The sequence below is a fragment of the Trematomus bernacchii genome, unplaced genomic scaffold (genome assembly GCF_902827165.1).
Source record: "Trematomus bernacchii unplaced genomic scaffold, fTreBer1.1, whole genome shotgun sequence".
NCBI lineage: Eukaryota > Metazoa > Chordata > Actinopteri > Perciformes > Nototheniidae > Trematomus > Trematomus bernacchii.
The window spans coordinates 17,410,766-17,427,668 of NW_022987648.1; the positions used below are offsets into that span (position 1 = coordinate 17,410,766).

Genomic DNA, 16,903 nt, shown 5'->3' on the forward strand with positions numbered 1-16,903 from the left:
AGCAGAAAGCATAGAAAAGAACACTATTACAGCTGTCTTTAGATAGAAGACACATCTGTAGGCAAATGTAGAGTTTGCTGCCTCTTTTACCTTCCCCTGTACACAAACTTCATGGGCTCCACTGCCAGGGCTGTGGCCACCACATCATCTGCATTGTGTCTCCGCCCACTGACCACCATCAGCCCATCCATCTTCCCCACAATAAACACAAGGCTGTCCTGGTGGGAAACGCAAAAGACATAGCATTTATATGGGGATCTTGATTATTTACCTTGATCTAAAGTACAGTGTGTAATCATCCAGTGACTTCAGAATTGCTTAAAGGGAAAAAAACAAATACAACTTCACCATTTGTGTTATTATCAGCCTATTGTACACCCAATCTTTTGATATGACTTACTGTTGTCTAGACATGGATGAATTACATTTGTGAAAGATCTTATTCTGTGCCAGCTGAATGAAGTATGTACTTTGCTAACGGTAAAAAAACCTGACAATTCTTCATCTAAACTAACAACTAAAGGTTCCTAAGTAAAACATATAGACAATATATGTAAATTATCCATGACAAACTGGGGAAGTGTCTATGGAAAGACACACCGTACTTTAGATTTCAAAGACATTTACTGGCTCAAATTGAATTCCATTTTCATTGATTTCACTGTGGTTCGAGCAGAAGCCTCAGATTCCAAACATGGAACATATCCATCTCAAACCATATACACTGCTAGATACTTCTTAAGGTTAGTTTTTGTGATTTGAGTGAACTAACCCTTTACCTGATTCATGATGGGGATGTATAATAAATTAATTCTAATTAAGTAATAGGCAGACCAATCCGTAAGTAGCATTTGCTGCCAAAAATAAATCATACTAACCGGCCCCACAAAGCCCAGCAGTGACGTTCTGGTAAAGGGTCTGTCGCTGATGGGAATCCCAGACGATGTAACTGGGATGGTCTGTAAAAATAAACAACACAGTTCAAACATATCCGCGCATGAAGTACAAAAAATGTAGAAGGAGGAAGTACATGTAAGCATTTGCACTGTGGGTATATTTGAACAGTTCCATAAATAGGACACTAACCTCAAAGATGTTCTTGGTCATGCCCGGCAGGCCGTAGTAAGCTACGCCCGTGCAGCCGGAGCTCATGCAGATCTCTCCCACCTCATCAGTCTGACAGAGATAGGGCGTCCCCTCCACCCGCACCACACACACCAGAGCTGGAGACAGGGAATGATGACAGGGTGGGACATTAGGAGCAATAGATATCATTTAAAGTAGATGTCTAAATTGGTACATACTGTAGATTCTTATTTCGATAGCTTAATTCTTAACCTCTGGGAAAACGTTATTTAGTTAAGTTAATCATTAGGTAAGTTCATTTCAGCAAATAATTATTTTTAATTATTTGAAATAATTGCTTTATTATGGTCAGAGACGTTCTTTAATACTGTTTTAATGTTGTATTATATTATAAACAATAAGCATTTGCCTCATGTTTTTACATAAACACCACATCAGCTGGTACATACCAACAGATGCAGAAGAAACCATCAAACAAGATCATTTAATAATTTAAATGTCAACATTTACATAGTGGAAGTGAGAACCCTTCTGTGTCTTTTTTCTTTTAATATCCTAATACGTCTTATCTGATTGCCTCCATTCTCCGGGGACACACAGTGATGTGAATACAAAATGATCTTTTCATCTTCAGAATCTTCCTCGGCAACGGCACGAAAATGTTAATAAGCAGCGCAGTGTATCATACCTCCAGGCATGACCTGTCCCACATCCTGCACTGTGAGGACAGAGAGCTTCTCCTCTGTGTCCACACGGATCACACTGTGGCTCAGCCCCCCCATAGACAGCACCGCCTTTCCTGGAGGAGGAACACCCATTTCTGGAGGTCTGCAGAGAGTAGACAAAATCACGGTCACACTCCTTATTACTGAACACAGTGACACACATAGGAGGATATGGAATTAAAGAGATCTGTAACGTATTGCTCTTCATTTCCTGATCATGTCAAACAAAACATATCATGCCAGTTCTATCTTAGTTCATGAAATACAGCTCTGCCTTAGTACTTTGTCTCTATTGCAGAAGTACTGAGACCTTAAAAAGAGTAGGTAGAATATGACCACTATGTAAAACTGTTAGACACTCTCAAATAATCAAAAAGGCTCTCTTTCATATACATAACCTTTTTGAAGCATGTTTTTTAAGTCAAGCTCTCATCCTGATCAGCCAAGAGCTGAGACATCCTATCCTTTTTTTTTTTTTTTAACAATATGTTTATACATTTTTCCGACATCCTATCCTTACAGGCAGTACAAATCTTGCTCCTTTGCTTGGAGTATCCAGCTAATCTCATACTGTGGTGTGATTGTATAACACGGTAAGACAGTAAGTGGTGGTGGGTTTCCTTTTCTTATACAGTGCAGTAATAGCAGCTCACCTGCGGATGGCGACAGTCATGGCTTCTGAAGAGCTGGCACATGGACAGATCACCTCAGGTCGCAGCCCACGTGCCTGAAACACGTTGAGGAAGGCGTCGCAGGAGGAGATAGACCCTGTGATGGCAATCAAACACACACACACACACACAGACAAACAGACACATAGATATTCAGAGCCAGTCACACAGATATACAGGCAAACACACACCAACAAATCAGTGATAATCTTGTATGGCTTCAGGCTGTTTATAGAGGTATTTTATAAATGAGAACCTGCAGATGGACTCACATGGGTTAGCTCCGTCAGCTACGATTAGCATGCGCAGCGAGCTCAGGCTGATGTCTCTCTGATCTCTCTGGGCCAGCAGAGACCAGTGCATGTCCCTCGACTTCACCACTGCAACCCTTGCTGTGCAAGGGGACACAAAGACAAAGGTTCACAATAGAGTCATCCAATCAAAATGTCTGTCAACAAGCTTGAGAGCCAATCACAGATCACAACATCTGACAGCAAATAGCAGAGTGGATTGACTCGGTTGCCAACAGGTGACTCAGCGAAGCTTGGACTAGAAAGTAGGTGTATTTTATTCAACGCAGCCTCCTGTACTCGACCTCCACTGGGCTAATACAATCAATGAGTCTAACAAACTGCTGCTTCCATCTATCCTCCACTGTCAAATGCCTTTTGCAAATGAATACTGTTAGGAGAAATAAGCTCTTTATGGATGCCAGCTTTAATCTCACACAGATACTAACATTAACTTAATGATGGGTAAACTGCCAGCTACCAAAGAGTTTTTCTCTGACATTTCTCATAAAAAACCTGTAAGGATATATGTACTAAGTAAGATACAATGCACTACAATAGGTGGCAGAACGTTCTCTACTGAATAGCAACACATACATGGCTTTACCCTACAATTAGATAAAATTAGGTAATAGTTTATCCTATATTAAATCCCTGTTTATAGGGCTAAGATGCAGCAGGAAAGGTGAAAAGTGACAAATGTCAACGAGTATGGACCCTCACCTTTGTATATGTGGACCTTCTGTATCCAGGAGAGCGGGTTGACTTTCATCAGGGAGTAAGGAATGCTGATCACGTGCATCCGATTCATGACACTCTGCCATGAAAACAGACAAGCATCGCATAATAATCAAAATATGTCAGAAGTTAACTTTATCACATGATTAATGTAATTCATTCATAAGATACATGTAATAAGATTCCACTGCATGTTTGAAACCAGGGCTGAATTGAGTATGCATGAGCATTTTTAAAGGTTTCAAACTCTTTTGTTATGGGACAAAACTTTTCTCATCAGGAAGTTATTAGTTTTAATGTTTATAAGAAAAATGTCAGTGAGATAAATCCAATTTTTATATCAGCAATCTGAGCATGGATGTATATTTCCGATGATTTAACCCTTAAAACCACTCACAGTAAGAACACCATGCCATAATCCTCCTTCTCTCTTGAAGTCCAGGACGTTGGTTATGGTCTCGGCTGCAAATCACAAAGGAGATTTTGCCAATATTAGCGTTTGAGACATTTCATCTGACATTCATTTTCTTTTCCCTAGTGCAATCACACATGATTCCATTACTTTACACAAACAAACAAACAAGCTTAATAAAAGATGAATAAATCCTGATTTTAGCACTTTTGGATTTGTTGAAGCACCAAACTAAGTTACAGAAAACTGGTGCAGTTATTTAAGGAAAAACTGGGACACAAGAGGAGAGGAGGTGCCTTACATTCTCAGAGCAGCTGCATTTATTTAACTACACTAGACTGTAGTTACCCTCTGATTGGATCTGTAATACAATAATATCATAGATTATCCTATGAATGTTCTCTGTGTTATCTAACCTGGGTTATAAATAAAAACATAGCACTTCCTTAAATGAATACTTTTTTGGTGCCACAGATTTCTCATTGCTAAATCTGGATAAGATGTCTGTTCTTCTTTTCTGTGTCTTGCCGAGTTGAAGTAATGCTCTTCTCCATGTCAGGAGAATGAATAAATTATGGAGAAAAACGCAGGGAGAAAGGAAGTATGGGTACTTGAGAGGTAATTGGTTTTGTCCTCCTCACCTTCAGTGTAGCCGCAGGCCTGTGTGAGGGCGTGACAGTGAGCCAGCATGGCTGCATTTGACACTGTGATCCCCATGGTGCTTCCCTCCTTGCTGGTTTTATACTGGATGTTAGAAACAGGGAACAGCCAACAGCTAAAATCAGTGATTTGTACCTAAAACTATCTTAAAAAACATAAAATATGCATACAATGCATTATTGGTCGAATCAGTAAACTACACTTACCTCTATGTAGGCTATGTCATTACTGGCTTCCCGTATTGGAGGATGCCAGTCTTTAGGAGGCTTCACAACATGTTTTCCATCCGTCACAAACCAGAGCAACCGAGGCCATCCTGCAGAGCGGGAGACATAAAGTCTGTTCAAACTGAATGTAACTATACAGAGTGTCAAAATAAAAAGATGAATCAGATTTTACCTTTGAAAGTGGCAACCTCCCCTGTCTGTGCTTTTGGCAAGCCTTTCTGACAAGCATCAGTGGTCAGAGCCAACGTGACGCCACAGCTGCCTAACAGAAAGCCAATCTGTTGACTTCCTGCATCCTATAATTCAAATAAAGATGAAAAACTGAAGGTCATACTGGCTGAAACTTTGGTAAACAGTGTCAGTTACACAACAATCAACTATTGAGAAACAATTCAGAACATGTCAACTTTGAGAAAAAGGAGCCCATGTGGGAATTGTAACAAGGACAACGAACGAAGAAACCTCAGAGCGTGGTACATCAAAGAAGCAGCAGGTTAGAAAGCAGAGTGACGGCCAATCACTATTAAAAACTGTACTGCGGATCATCAAAGCCCAATCGTAGCGGGAAAGAAGCCGGCGATCAGACACACACTCAATCATATTTGATCGGCTGTGCAAATTAGCTTACAGCTAGACTTGGGAGAGCAAACCATACTGTGCAGAAAAGCAAGAACAAATGTAAGATGGAGAGAGTGGGAGCGGGAAAAAAACACAGACAAATAAAGAAGGATTAAAAGAGTGAGGTTGGAAAAATGTGAGTTGGCAGAGTGAGCTAGGAAGGGGGTGAGAACAATTGGCCTGTGATCTAATGTTTTGACTGGAATTACACATAATTTCACCTCACTCAAATCTCATTAATTACAGCACAGCATCTTCCAACAGCGTACTCATAAAGGGCAAATAAGAACAGGCATTAGTATTCAGCCTGTGCAACTGCTGTGGCAGGATTTGGTTCACTTTCAGTTGATGGATGGGTTTGAAACTGCAATGCATCACCAGAATGTAATTAGAACAATTAAAAGTAATGCCGCTGGGGTTGTGATTATGCAACTCATTACTAAAAAGGCATTTGGTTTTTGGGGAGAGACAGATATTCTGGGATATTAGAATAAATCAGCAACAACTGTGCATATCCTTTGAATGACTCATTTAGAGGGCTAAATGACCAGCAGGGGTCACTACTGCTCTTCACTGGTTATGTAGAGCAGCACATATTTTTTTAAGTTGACACATTCCCAGGAGATTTTATTTGCTTTTACCTTTCTGGTCAGGGGCACTTCGATAGGCACAGGTACCAACTCTGCTAGGAGACATCCGTAGAAGGCCACCATGAACATCACGGGGTCGTTGTTGGGGAAAACCAGTGCAACCTACAGACGCATCACAGACGGGATATGTTATGGTACCATGTCATACAGTTCGTGATTCATTTAAAGTATGTAAGGCAAAGGGCATAGTGTGTAGCGTAAATTATTAACAAGATGTGAAATCAACAGTTGATTCCCCTCACAAGAAATCAAGTTGTAGTATTGTTTTTGTAAAGACATAAAAACGAATTAGAACTCATTCAATGGAAATTGAGCAGTGACACGCAGTTTTCTGCAAGGGAGCAATCAAAAACATAAAGATTCCAAGTAGGCTGACTAGATTATAATATGTTCGTGGCTTAATGACTAGCCATCAACATTTACTAATTTTTATTATTAATAATAATACTCAAAGGAAATACAGTTGCTGAAAATCATTTTACGAGCCTCAGCCAAATGCTTTAAATTGCAATTAAATATACAGTATAACATTCCACCTTCCAGCATTGAGCAAAGTTTTAAATCATGACTCACTCTGTCTCCTGGCATGAGCAAAGGCTCATTTCTGGTGCTCAGCTTGTTGAGAAGCGTGTAGGCCAGCTTCTGACTTCTGGTCCATAGTTTACCTACACAGATGAATACAGTGTCAAATATTTAAGTTCATTTAACAACCCCGGGACCCACAAAAAAACATACACAATAGCTGAGAATGATTACAAAATAATGTATGTAGATACAGACGCATCCTTGTCCATTATTTGTGCGAATAAAAACTCACACAGACAGATGTCAACAGGGGATAATATAGTACATTCTGAGCCCATCACTCACAGGTTATACCTACCATAGGTGAGCGTGTAGACGGGCTTGCCAGCATTGTCGAGTGCTGTAAGACAGGGGCTCTTGGGATGAGTGGTGCCCCATCGCTGTAAGGCTGCTGGTAAGGAGGGAGGCCAGTTGTTTACCACCTCCAGAGGCTCTCCTTCCAGGGGACTCATGTGCTGGCCTTCTGGTCTCGGCTGGTTGGGATCTGATTGCTGGACTGCAATGGAAACGAGAAAAAGGGGCATCGGTGTGAGGGTGGTTCAATGTATATGTCTGTTTTTGGTCAATTACAAAGAAAAAGTAAAAGTGTTCTTCCTAAATTCAAGATAAATTGAATTGAGTAACTGACAAAAAAGGAGTTTATTTTGTAGGTGATGTATTCCTTGAAAGGTAATAAAACGAGTATGGGGATTGAATGACAGCGACATGGAACAATGGGAGAGGAAAGCTGGAGGATTAAAATTGAGCTGAGATCTGTTCTTATCTGTCTTAGCTGCCTTAGATACCAAATCCTGAAAAACGTAGAGAAACCTTTGCCTTTCAATAAGCCGTAACTCCCTTCATCATTTACCTCCCCTCTCTTCATGCAGCCAGCACCCTACTCACTTTTGATCTCTCCATCACTATCCTCGCTCTTACCGCTCTGGTAAGTGGAATTCAGAACTGCTTAACTGAGCTGGCAAACACCTCCATCAGGTACAGATAGTGTTAGGCCTACCAACGTTTCTGCTCTCTTTTTTTCTGCTCGCATCAAGCAGACCACCGAGGCTTGCCATGCCACAGTTCCTGTGCCAACATCAGGAAGGCTATACAATTACCTGCTGATGCATTACTATTCCTGTCGCTTATTCATTTTACAGTGTTTACTCAGCCTGGCAGAGTACCACCCAAAACCCATTTGGGCTGGCTGGAATGGAGGAAATGGTGAGAGAGGGCTTGTCCGGGTTTTGTGTGTGTGTGTGTGTGTGTGTGTGTGTATGTGTGTGTGTGTGTGTGTGTGTGTGTGCGTGTGTGTGTGCGTGTGTGTGTGTGTGTGTGTGTGTGAGTGTGTGTGTGTTTGTATTACCTAACCACTCCCTTACCACACCTGGTGGTCTCTGCTTCACCATTGACAAAATAACAACCACAGACCTAAAAGTGTATCTTAACTGTTTATTTAACAGGCGTGATTTGGTCAATATCATATTTTTATCTCGGCTGCAACAAGAAATAAATTACATTATTAAAGCAGGAAAACACCACTGACAGCTACAAATAAATTAGACAACATCTTTAAGCCCATGTGGCTGTCTAACTCAAGAGTGTTTTTATCAAATGCAGCTTTTAACTGCTGAAGTCCTGATCAGTATGCCGATCACACCACAGAAAGACGGGTGCTATATTTCATGATTTATTGATTTAATAGAAGCAATGTAATTGCTTTCAGGCCGGCTTACCATCCAAAAGCTCCTCAAAGTCGTCGACAAAGAACTCTCGCAGCGGCGGTCGCTTTGGTCTCTTCAGAGTGTTGAGCAGCTGCTGGATTTTGGAGGAGACGCGACTGTTGACTGGAACACCTACACAATTAGATTGGAGAGGAATAAAAGAAAGGTGTAGGGGGGAATAAACATGGCGAGAAAAGGATATGGAAAGAAATGCAGACATGAAGAGGAGTGGAAATAGATAGAAAAGACAAATTGATTGATGGATGGATAAAGTGTGGGAAAGGAAATGGATGAGGGAAGACAGAAAAAGAAAAGAGAAAAGTTCAGTGATGTGCTCTGATGTGACATACAGGACCACCAGCTGTCACTCACATCGTACCAAGACAACAAATCAGTGGACCTCGAGGTTCTCTACAGTCACCTGGAGGTCAAAGGTTACAGTCTTTCAGTCTCGATACTTTCTAGAATCACAGACAAAACTCACAGGCGATAAATCACAAAGTAAGGCGCCTCCTAGCCTGCTGCCTAGCAACGAAGATGTCCTCCTTTCAGTAAGTGACTCATGAGGTGTCTCTAAAGGTGTGTGTTTCAGATTCGCTCTATAAAATTCTTAATGTGGGAGGCTAAATCCAACTTTAGTAGAATTGAAAGCAATTATTCAATCCAAGTATCTGGTTAATTACTTATTAAATAAAATAACTTTCCTTGCAAATGTGACAAGTGCTGTTTTCAGGCTTTTTAATTATCAACATTTCTCAGTTTTATATTATGTTAAAGTGAATATATCTATGGGGATATAGACTGACCAACAAGAAATGTAAAGACACCACCTTGGAACGGACCAGATCAAACGATTAATCAAAAATAATAATCAGCAGATTAACCGAAAATGTAAGTATTCTTTGGATGCAGCCCTTAACTTTACCCCAGTTTTATCAAAATATGCAAGTTATTTGATGAGTAGGTTCCAACTGCTGAACCACAACATAAATGCAACACTCAAAAGCAATAATCGCAGAGACATGGAGCTTTATAAAGACATAAGAACATAATAAATAAGCAGGACAGGAGCGAAACAACACACGAGGCAGTGTTCTGTTAGATTTCCTTCACATTTTTAGACATGGACGTGCAGCCTATAGTCATCATTGGACATCATTTCCTCCATCTGAATTCATACTTAGTTGTGAGAGGTGGTCTGTCAGACATTCCAGACAGCCACAGGAGAAGAAGGCCACAGCTGCATGCAGTGTGCCTGATCTATCTTACTATAATAAGCCTGGCTCAGACACACTCTGCCTCCTCATGCAGGGACAGATGTACTGGGAATAGACGCGTGGGGGGTCAGATCTGCACCTGATGGGCCAATTAGAAAGCCCCAGACACACAGGACAACATCTGAAGGCCCTGAACCCCACCCACTCAGGTGCCATGATCGTTAATATAACAGCCAACCAGGAACCTCTTATGATGATGACTACATTTAAAATATCATCATTTATCCACCCACCACATTCAATTACTAAAGCAAACACTGGCCTTAGGAAAAAATGACACAACACATCTTTGCATAAAAAAAGCAAGAATGGCCTTATTCTACCTTTTCTTTTGTTTACAAATCCCATGGAAATACCAAAACCAACAATGGTTGGTCCATGTTTAAATATTTTACAACCTCCTCACCCTGACTCTGGCTCTAAGCCACAAGCTCATTTGTTCCTACTGATGTTGCAATTATGTAAAAACAGTTGACAATTTATTCTTTCATTGTCACTAAGTCATTAACTAACACAGCAGGGCATTTGTTGGGGACTGTTTTCAGCCATGGATTAATACACATTTGGTGCTATACTGAGAATTAACAACAAAAGCAAGTATTTATATCATAATGAAGGAACGTGTCACCCAGCGCTTGTTCTGTGTTTTTCCTAGTTTTTGCACAACATTGAAGGCAAAGCTGAATATCATACTTTTCATACAAAGACAATACTTGAGACTTGGATAAGTGGTTTGTTTTGGACAAACATGCTCCAGCAAGAAAACAACACTTATAGTGCCACTTTCTAAATCCAGATGGACCCAAAGTTACTGTGTGGTATGTTTTCCACACCCAACTATTTGTTCAAATGGCAACAGTGCTAGACGGCTGCCATCAAAGCACCCACCCTGTGGCTACAGGCTAATAGGCTTGTGTCACAGTAGTGAGAATCACAAACTGACTGAAGTGTAAGTGTGAGCGCAGAAACCAGTATGTCAACATGCTAATTATTCACAACTCTGAATAGTTACACATGGCATGGATAAGGCCTCTTCACAGTCTGCTTTATCATTACCAATTCTAAGAGCATAGGTTAGACTTGTAGATGCTATCAATGCTAAAGCCGTAACACACTTTATTACACACACAATCATAAGACTCTAGCTCTACATATATTTTGGGAAACACACGTTTAGACAAGTGCTAGACCTGACAATGGAAGCGAAGGCAGGAACACACACAGACATAAATGCACACACAGCAGAGTGCACATATAGAAGACTGCCATAGAGTTGGAAGAACTGTTATAAATACCATCCATTAAAGTGAGGGATCCTTCACTTCGCCACTCACAGCCTGGAGGAGAGACACATCAGGATGTCAACGAAACAGTCCTGCTAACTTTGTGTGTGAGTGTGCGATAGAGAAATCTACCAACTGCCAGACGCAAGTGAGAGCAGGCTTATAAGACGCCAAGACAAAGATTGTTGTTGTTGCACCAGAACAACAAATATGATTTATTTATTCGTATGATGTGTGAAAACTTACATAAGCAACGTGGGTTTGAAACATCTTGAAAACCGCACAGCCAAACAGAAGGGATACCAATGACACTGTTTACATCTTTAAACACTCTCTTCCCCTTTATGTCAGCAGGGTGGGATGGTTCAGCATGTATTTGCACTGATAACGCAGCCAACGCACACATTCTTAATGACAGAAGATGGATGGCAGGAAGTTAATGTTCCAGTTTTCAGACTGCTGGCTTATTTTATACATTGGCTATTAATTCAAAGCAGCATTTCAGCTCTGATGTTGAAAGAATGGAGATGGAGAGAGCAGGAACACATTGGAGCTGCTTTTAATGACTTCTCGAAGGGATTGTCCTCCATGGTAACTCTCGGAGGACAATTAACGCTATGCAAATCACTGTTCAAACATACTATATAACTGATGAATGAGAAAAGTAGAAATAATACTGAGAGAAAATAACTAGTTATGACACATCCTCATAGTGATTTCACTGGTTACACATCTGTACAGCTTCTGAAACAGCTGGCAATATATTTTGTAGATAAGAGTTCGCTGTGAGAGAATTATGAATAAGAAATGTTATGATAAGCTGTTCATGTTATGCACTGATTGACAAATAACATGAAAAAAATGGAATCACCACTAATCATTTGGTTTACAACTCTGACTCTTAGACCTGACGCTTTTAGGACTCAAGTGAAACAATTCCTGTGTAAATCATTATCAATTGTGTTTTGGTAGTGTCTATGACACATTAGGCATTAGGTAGAAGACATATTTTCTTTTTGGAAGGGGTTGGAGAGGTGCAGTGTTACCATGGCAACACAAGAGGGTCAGTCAGCAGCTTGTGCCAGTCTGAGAGGCAGACTGACTAAGAGGAAGACAGAGGGGAAGACAGCAGGGGAGAAAGGGACATGAGTGTGTTTCTGTGTGTGTTTCTGTGTGTGTTTCTGTGTGTTTCTCTGTGTGTTTGTGTGAGTGTGAGTCAGAAACTCACCATCTGCGGTCTCCATGACGCTGGTGTGGTGGTTGTTGCCCCGGGAAATGCCCCGCACCGAGGCCACCTGGGGCCGCTCTGCATGAAGCGAGGAGCGCTCCAACAACCCCGTCACATCGGGGGGGTGCTGAGTGGTTATCTGTGATGAGTGGGGCGTCGGGGGTTAAAAGGGCAAACTCCAGGCCTACTTAGGCTAGCTCTAATATATAAAAATCTGCTTTAGGAGCAAATAAACCGATCCAAAAACGTGGGGATTTGATAAGGAGGCTTAATGCCTTCATGTCCTCTCAAAGTAGTCTTTACCTGCAGAAGACCTTTAACAAGAATTTCACTTATGCCATGCTAATGAAAAAATGGCTTCTAATCAGCAGATGCATTACCCTCGGTAAGGAATGTATCCATGGCAACAAGATGCCTGTTTAGTTTGATTAATAGGCTAAGGCTTTCATTTGTTGCCGTTAGTGGTAAACTCACAATGATTTTTCACAGATCCATTAATTACATAATTTACCTTGTAACTTATTTAAACCAAATTAGTGACTCTTATAGAAATCATAAACACTTGAAAATGCTACATTGGCAAAAAAAAAGGGGGTTTATAAAGTAAACCTGTTCACACTGAAGGGCTATATGGTAACAGTGTTGTTGGACCCAGACAAAAAAAGAAAATGGTGATGTACGGGCTGAGGTTCCCTTTGAAGAATGTAATGGCTTTTATGTGTACTATATTGACTATATATATTAGCACAACACAAATGAATGATTTCAAAGCGTGCGATGATGGCCTACTAGTCATTGTTTATAGCTGAAGTGAATGACAGACAGAGTTTGAGGGGTCAGGGGACAGGATAATAGAGGAGATTTATTTACAGCCACATTCAGCACCAGTCACTGCTTCTACTTTATGACAGCAACCTTGAGGGGGACAAGCTGGACAGAAATCTGACAGCTCCATCCTAATAGTATCGTCTGCCAGCACACACACATCAACACACACATACACGAGCAAGACACCATTTCACTTTGCTGCTGTTTGAGAGACGTATGGAGATGAATCCAGTGAGTCTCATTAGCTAGAGACTTGTATGGAAGTGGCTGTGTGCCCTTTCACATGACTGGATGACAGTGAGATGGCAGAGGGAGACGACTAATTAGAGAGATGTTAAATAAAACTCTGCCGCATGTTTTCTTTGTCTTGCCTCAAGTGCTTTTATGCTTCTATATGGAGATAAGGCATTGGAAGTAGCAGATGTGTAAGACAGCGCTGTCTGCCTGCGATGGAGCTACAGTTATAGAAATAGCTGTCTGAGCAACACAATACAAGTTAAGATGTCACCTTTGACAAGACATCAATTCTGATTGGCTGGCTCAACTTATGCTTATATCAGCAAAAAAGACAGACAATGGAAAAAGTGAAAAAAAATCTGCTTGCCGACTCAGATTCATTCATTTATTTAGACGGAGGGATTCAAAACCATACGAGTAAGCAGGGGATTCTGCAGGCTTGCTGAAGGACTGTATAGGAATTTAATTCTACCCTGAACAGGCAATTAAAACTGAATCAATACGTATTCTTCTACAATTAAAATTGAGAATGATATAAGAATAAAACAATATTTGAAAAAAACCTCAAATGTTGTTTTGTTGCTTGGCCTGAGACCACTTTTTATTCCATTTCTACAACACCTTCCGCTTACTACAACAACCTGGTATGAGGGCTGCGTCAATTAAAGGGGACAAGAACAAACAGATCGAGCAGCCGTAAGGTGATGTTGTGTGAGACTGTGTGTGTGTCACTGACCTAGCTGGGTGTGTGCCATGAGGTCGGCCAGTGCGGTAGCTGCGGCGTTGGCGTTGAGGGCTGCGTGGGCAGTGGTGTTGGTGGTGTTGACGGATCTCCCTCCCGGATGTGATGAGGTGGATGACGCGGAGGATGAGGTGGACGAACCCTGGATGACACGGTTAAACCAGTGCTCCACGGCTGGGTGGCCGTGGCCCTGGTAGGGCGTGGAGGTGGCCAGACGTCCCTGCCGGCGCAGCGAACCCTCGTCTTCTGACGCCGAGGAGGTGTCTGTGTTTGACAGGTACAGACAGGGCAGCGTCACAACAGTGGACAGAGATATGGAGCCGCAGGATTTAGATGATATGCTGATGATACATTATTCTACTTATACATACTGGAGAGAGTACATATAAGCTAGTAGGATGGCCAGATGTTTGAAATGGAAATGGACGTTGTAAAGCTCGGAGATGATATGTTGTTTAATGGGTCATGTCTTCACTGGTATTGTATGTATTGGATATTTGTTTGCCTCTAAAAGTAGCCTCAAAAACACACAACATAACATTGCCCTTTGCAATGTATACAGTATGTGTATTATAAATGATAAATTGTGATAGCCTTCAACAACAGACCAGAATGTTTTGTATTTCTAGACAGGAGAATGTCAATAACAAGAGGTGAGTTTGTGCACACTGAAAGTAGGCTTACGTAACTTAATCATAGGTATTCGACTAACAAAGGTCTCTTTATAAGATACACATTCATATTAATCTTAGGAATGTTAAAAACAGCCCTCAAAATATGGATGTTTAATACAAAACATTTGACTTACATATTATCAAACAGGTACAGGTATTCCTGCTTGAAGGTGTTTTTGCACACCAAACATCAACTGAAATAGCATGACCAATTTTCCTATATGATATTGTATTAAGACTTTGCTAATGTAGTGTATGTTTAAGTTATTATGGCTTGCACTCAAACTCAGTCACTGATGATTTTACTGTCTGTCCCTTGAGGCAGCTGAGCAGTTGGTCTAGGCAAAAATAGCCTGAAACAGGAACGACTTCAAAGCAAGGTAAGGATCATTCGAAATGAACACAATCCACGTCATCTGCAAAGCTCCCAGAAATCTCGTATTTTTCGACAGCGTTACTGAAGTTACACATGAGCAGTTTGAGATTACTATTCTTTGAACTGAGTTCAATGAAAGGGCGAAACAGGCTTAGACATCAACCATGTGATAAAATAAACATATGTTCTCACCAAGAAAGTTCTAATTGTACCCCATTACTCATCAGCCATGACCCATATAATGTATAAAACTCATTAATGTCCACATATTATACAAGTCCTAGCACATGTGCATACACTTTACAGAACAACGCCTAACTAATGTGGAAAACATATCCCAAGTCCACAGGATGAGAAATAGATTTTCTGAAAAAGAGAGATCAAGCCTGTTTATGATCACGTCTCTTGATGTTCTCCAAACTAATGAGACTTTTTCATCTTGATCTGTCTTCTCATCACTCACAGTATGTGGTGGACAAGTAAATTCAATGAATGAGAAACTATTAGAGTATTTTTCAGGCTTACTCGTGCCCTTGCAGAGGCTTTCAGAGCAAGGCTGGAGCAGGTTTGATTATAACAAGCTGGAATTTAATGTATCTACAACCAGCGGACCCACGGGGGTTATCTCACATTTATGATTCTGTTTGTTATTCCTCTGCCTCTCTCCAATCAGTCTCAGAATCTCAGTAACCTTGACACAGTTACACAGAGGGAGAGGGAAAGAGAGAGTCAGAGAAGAAAAGCCAAGCAGAAATAGAGAGGTGGAAAGAATTGAAAGGAAACTGAAAAGCTGAAGAGGTATTAGTCACAGAAAACTACGACAAAAACAAGAATAGATAGTAAAGAGTGAGTCAGAGATAAGGTCGGGCATTGAAGGAGGATTAGGAGGTAAGGAAGAATATAAGAAAAAGAGAAAACCTAAGCAGAGATAGATTTCAATTACGCTTGCTCACTATTTTGTTTAGGCAATAAAGTCAGGTCCAATAAAGATATAATACTAAATCGAATGAAGCTTCAACCCAGCAGTCAAATTCTTGAGGTTGTTTTCCCTGACTTACAGTATCTATAAAATAATCAATCCAATCCTATTGGCTGAAGCAACTTCATAATGGTTGGTCACTATACTGACGCACAAATTACATTCTACACACTTGTGCCAGTCCAGGTTCAATCGATGCTTCATCTATGTAGTGTACATTGTAAAATCAAAGTGGAGCTACAGGAGAAGTCAGGAGATCACAGAAAGATGCATTTCCAATTAAAGATCGGCATGACTTGATGCGACTGTAACCATTTATATTGGTTGTTTATTAAAGATTAAACAAAGACAGTAGACTTCATTATCCCCTGGAGACCATGAATGTCTATTCCAAATCTCAGCACAAATTCAACAGTTGTTGTGATATTTGAATCCAAAATAAGGTAGTGGATTGGCCAACCCACTGACAAACCAACATAGTATTCCTTAGAGAAAAAATGCTGCTAGCATTGCTAAAATACTTTGTTATACTAATTTATAAGTAACACAACCTTTCTAGTGTGCTAACAGTACCACCTGTTGCTACCATTATCCATAAAACCCAGAAGAGCACCAGATTTTTTTTATGTACAGTATGTAAGTAATGGTGGTCTGTTAGCCAAACCTATGTACCTTCTCCTTTAGGTGACTCAGTGTGACTGAAAACAACCACTCAGAGACCCCGTCCTTCTCCTGTTTAAACCCCAATGTCTGAGCTCTTAATCTGTTTACTCACTCCACCGCTGTGTCCCCTCTCTTTACCCAAGACATGAGGCTCGAAGGCCCCCCACCAATTAACTCTTATACACCAATGATAAAGCCACTACAGAGAGACTGGCAAGTCTTCTGTCATCACATCTTGCACAGAGAGCTTA

The 16,903-nt window shown here is 40.8% G+C and overlaps 1 protein-coding gene across 1 annotated transcript in view; it reads right to left on the reverse strand.

Moving 5' to 3' along the window:
* The window catches only part of LOC117485921 (disco-interacting protein 2 homolog A-like), an 88,177-nt gene that overhangs the window by 14,929 nt on the left and 56,345 nt on the right, over window positions 1-16,903 (reverse strand). The window contains 18 exon segments of the mRNA XM_034134626.1: window positions 91-218; window positions 879-959; window positions 1,087-1,223; window positions 1,775-1,914; window positions 2,465-2,579; window positions 2,755-2,874; window positions 3,496-3,589; window positions 3,908-3,972; window positions 4,564-4,666; window positions 4,789-4,898; window positions 4,982-5,105; window positions 6,069-6,179; window positions 6,651-6,742; window positions 6,961-7,158; window positions 8,378-8,497; window positions 12,154-12,277; window positions 12,279-12,292; window positions 13,955-14,224. Coding sequence (XP_033990517.1) covers window positions 91-218; window positions 879-959; window positions 1,087-1,223; window positions 1,775-1,914; window positions 2,465-2,579; window positions 2,755-2,874; window positions 3,496-3,589; window positions 3,908-3,972; window positions 4,564-4,666; window positions 4,789-4,898; window positions 4,982-5,105; window positions 6,069-6,179; window positions 6,651-6,742; window positions 6,961-7,158; window positions 8,378-8,497; window positions 12,154-12,277; window positions 12,279-12,292; window positions 13,955-14,224 — 2,146 coding nt within the window.